The following is a 3,538-nucleotide window of genomic DNA, read 5'->3' as shown; positions in this document are numbered from 1 at the left end:
GCGAGCGCACACCCCCCCCCCCCCCTTGCTGCACCTCTAGAAAAAAAAATGGGGGGGCTCTGTGGGGGGATGTTTTCTGGAGGAGGGTTTTCCACCAGCTCCAGAGTATTCTTCCTGCCCAGAGTGCATCCCTGCTGCTCTTGGCTTTTCCAGAGAGCTGGGTGTCCCTGTGCAAGCTGAGGCACCTGAGCCAGGACTCGGGGGGCTCAGCCCCAAGAGAGGGTTGCAGAAAGAGGCATGGTGGGACCAGGAGCTCTGGTCTTCACTATGCCTTGGTTTGGCACCAGAAGCTTTGCAAGTTGATGCCCCATCCCTGGAGCCACTCCAGGTGAGGTTGGCCATCTGAGCAACCTGCTCTAGCTGCAGATGTCCCTGCTCCCTGCAGGGGGGTTGGACTAGGTGGCCCTGAAAGGTCCCTTCCCACCCAAACCAGTCCGTGATTCTATGATTCATGTTCGAGTAGTCAACTAGGTGGGTGTGTGCAATGAAAAGGCTCATGGGCTGCAGAAAACATCTCTCAAAGCTGCCAGTGGAGCAGCAGGGAATGTGTTTGTTTCTTCTAAGAGCACGTTCACGATGGAGAAGGTTTTTGAGAGCTCCTAGAGAGCTGTATCTATCCTGTCCAGCAGCACCTCCACGCTAACAGCAAGCGCATGTGCCTGCCCACACAGACACCCTGCAGCTGCTCAAAAGAAGCATGAAAATGCTCTGCTCCATGGTGCCCTGCCATGGCTTGATGCAGGACAACCCCACCTCCTCCTCCTTCTCCTGTCCTTCTGCCTGGTCTCCACTCCTCTCTGGTAACAACTGGTGTTGCATGGGGAAAAAAGTCTTTACGCAGCTTTTGTCCACAGGTGAAAGGACAGTTTATTGCAAAAACATGACAACTTGTAGAGATTTGCCTCTATTCATGCTCCTACTAGAGGTCTTCCATGCTGCAGATCTCCCTGGAGCAACCCAGGAGAGCTGCAAGGTGGGCTGGCAGAGGCACCTGCATTGACTTCCTCCATGCAGCAGCTCTGGGATTTCTTAGCAGCAACCCAGCCACCACTGTGGTCTTTTCAAAGGTGGACTGAAGATTTTGGCAGAGGCAGAAGAGCCAGGTTGGGACAGGACCTGCCCCAGCCTCCAGACAATCCCTTGGCACTGGTGTCCTGGTTTGGACACAACAGGCTTGTCCTTGGGTTTTGTCACAACAGGCACCTCCTGGCGCAAGTGCCCTTCCAGGAGGGTTCATAGGACCACCCGAGGTGGCCCAAACTCCCTCCATCCCAAGGCATCCCAGCTGGTACTGTCTGTCCATCCTTTATGTAGGCTCTGCAAGTGATGCTTCAGGGGTGCCCAGCTCCTGCATTGATGCAGGTGATACCAGAAAGACCTTCTCCAGCTCTTCAGTTCACGCAGCTGATGAGAAAGTGAGGGGGGAGGTGTCTGCTCTTCCTGGAAGCTTCAGATGTCAGCCCAGCTAGAGCAGCCAGCAGAGAGGTCCTACAAGGAGGGGACCAGCTGAATCCTCCAGCCTGGGAGGAGAGCAACACCCCATTCCCTTCACCTTGGCAACCATCTCACACTTCCTGCTGTCTTATTTGAGAGATTTTTCTTCACTTGCTGAGCATCTCAGGTCAGATAAGTGTCCTCCTCTCCTCTAACTCTCTCTCTCTCTCTCTCTTTGCCTTTCTCTCCCCCCTCTCCTCCCTCTGTGCTCCCCGCTGCAGAACCGCATGCATGAATCTCTCATGCTCTTCGACTCCATCTGCAACAACAAATTCTTCATCGATACCTCCATCATTCTCTTCCTCAACAAGAAAGACCTATTTGCTGAGAAAATCAAGAAATCCCCTCTGACCATCTGCTTCCCCGAATACACAGGTATGGGCCAGGGCTGATGGGGCACAGCCCAGCATGACTCCCACCACCATGCTGCTGGTGGCCTTGCCCCAGGGGTGGGCAGGGGGGTGGAGGGGACAGGTCATGTTTATGGGGGTTAGGACACTGGCTACCTTTGAGAGCTGTGGTGCAGCTCCAGCGCCCTGCTCGGGGGGTGGGGTTGTCCTGCACATGGTCAGTTCTTGCAGCAAGGGCAGAGAGGTGGTCAAGGTGGACAGAGAGGTGGTCAAGGTGGACAGAGAAACAGGGAGCCGTGTAAAGGAGAAGTCTTGGTAAGAGCCAACTGACAACCACCTGAACTGGGATGGTTCCTGAGAAGCTCCTGCTGGAAGAACCCAGCCACACAGTCCTCCAAGACACATGTCCTCCAATCTCCACCTCCCATTCATACCTTCCCTGGAGAGGCTTTGCACTGGGAAGAGCTGGGGAAGGAATAACCCTCTTTACAGCAGAAATCTATGAAACCACAAGAGAATCATGCACTGAAGTGAAACCAGCATGGCTTGAGGAAAAGAATGAAACCCAAGGATGTGGGCTAAGAAGAGAAATCCCTTCTGAATTCTCTGAGGGAAAGGAAAAAAGCAGTTCAGATTCAGAGGCTCCAGCATCCCCTCCAAATACTCGAGCATCTCTAATGTACTTCACCCAGCATGCACACACCCTGGACACCAGGCCCGGGGGACAAGGGGTCCTCCAGCAAGATGGCACCATTCTCCTACAGCTCCTAAAGGCACCAGGAGCTCCATGGGAGGTTTTTAGGCTCCTCTGCCAGGAAAGCAGCAGCACTTTTTTCCCCAGCCACCTGCTGAGACACCCCAACCCCCCCCCCCCCCACATGGAGCTGCACAGCCACCCCAGGGATGGCGACAGCCTGGTGGCAGCAGGAAGGAGGGGAACTGAACAGGCAAGCTGGAAACAGAAAATAAATCTCCAGATAACAGCAGTCCTTCCAAAGGCGATTTCAGGGGCGTAATTCGGGCTTTGTGGCTCCCCAGGAGGGGCTGGGCGCAGCCACTCGCCGCCCTAAGCGGCTTAGGGCAATAATGCCCATTTTTCAGCTCAAACATCTGGCCCCTCTCCAGCCCAACATGCAAAGCCCAACCTCCCCCAGTCAGCCCAGCAAACAAACAAACAACGACACGGCTCCAAGGCTCCTGCTCCACCGCCACCATCATCATCATCCCAGAGCCCAGGATGGGACCCCCACCCAGCACACAGAAGGGCTCAGCCCTGCATCAGGGGGCACAGCCAGCACCCATGGGTGATGCTGAAGCAGCCCCCCACCCTCTTGGGCATCCCACACCCTGCCTACCTGACCGGGGGGCCAACCAGGCCCCCCGGCCTTCCTCCCCTCCCCACCGTGGGGCGCACCCTGGGGACTCACCGGTCCGGAGGAACATCCCTGGGCCTTGCTGCGTGCAGCTGAAGGGAGGCTGCCCTTCCTTGGGGGGGGTAAAGGAGTGGAAGGGGTGGGAAAAGTGGCAACACCTGGGGAGGGAGAAGTCTCCAATAGAGCCCAAGTGTTCTGAGTTTTGGGGGCAAGGAGTGGGAGGAGATGGGGGGAAAAAGGATCAGTGGATTCTGCTGAGGGGGTGAAAAAACAGAAAAGTTTGTTTGTTTGTTTGTTTGTTTGAAGCACTAAAGCACTTTA

At 55.5% G+C, this 3,538-nt stretch overlaps 1 protein-coding gene across 1 annotated transcript in view; it reads left to right on the top strand.

Annotated features, from left to right (window-relative positions):
• The window catches only part of GNAO1 (guanine nucleotide binding protein (G protein), alpha activating activity polypeptide O), a gene marked incomplete at its 5' end in the record, with an annotated part of 46,488 nt that overhangs the window by 42,627 nt on the left and 323 nt on the right, over positions 1 to 3,538 (top strand). The window contains one exon of the mRNA XM_008946710.1: positions 1,716 to 1,869. Coding sequence (XP_008944958.1) covers positions 1,716 to 1,869 — 154 coding nt within the window. The remainder of the gene's footprint in view (positions 1 to 1,715; positions 1,870 to 3,538) is intronic.

Source organism: Merops nubicus, unplaced genomic scaffold (genome assembly GCF_000691845.1).
Source record: "Merops nubicus isolate BGI_N331 unplaced genomic scaffold, ASM69184v1 scaffold20680, whole genome shotgun sequence".
NCBI lineage: Eukaryota > Metazoa > Chordata > Aves > Coraciiformes > Meropidae > Merops > Merops nubicus.
The sequence above is the reverse complement of the archived record's forward strand: the minus strand, read 5'-3'. Positions and strand labels throughout refer to the sequence as shown.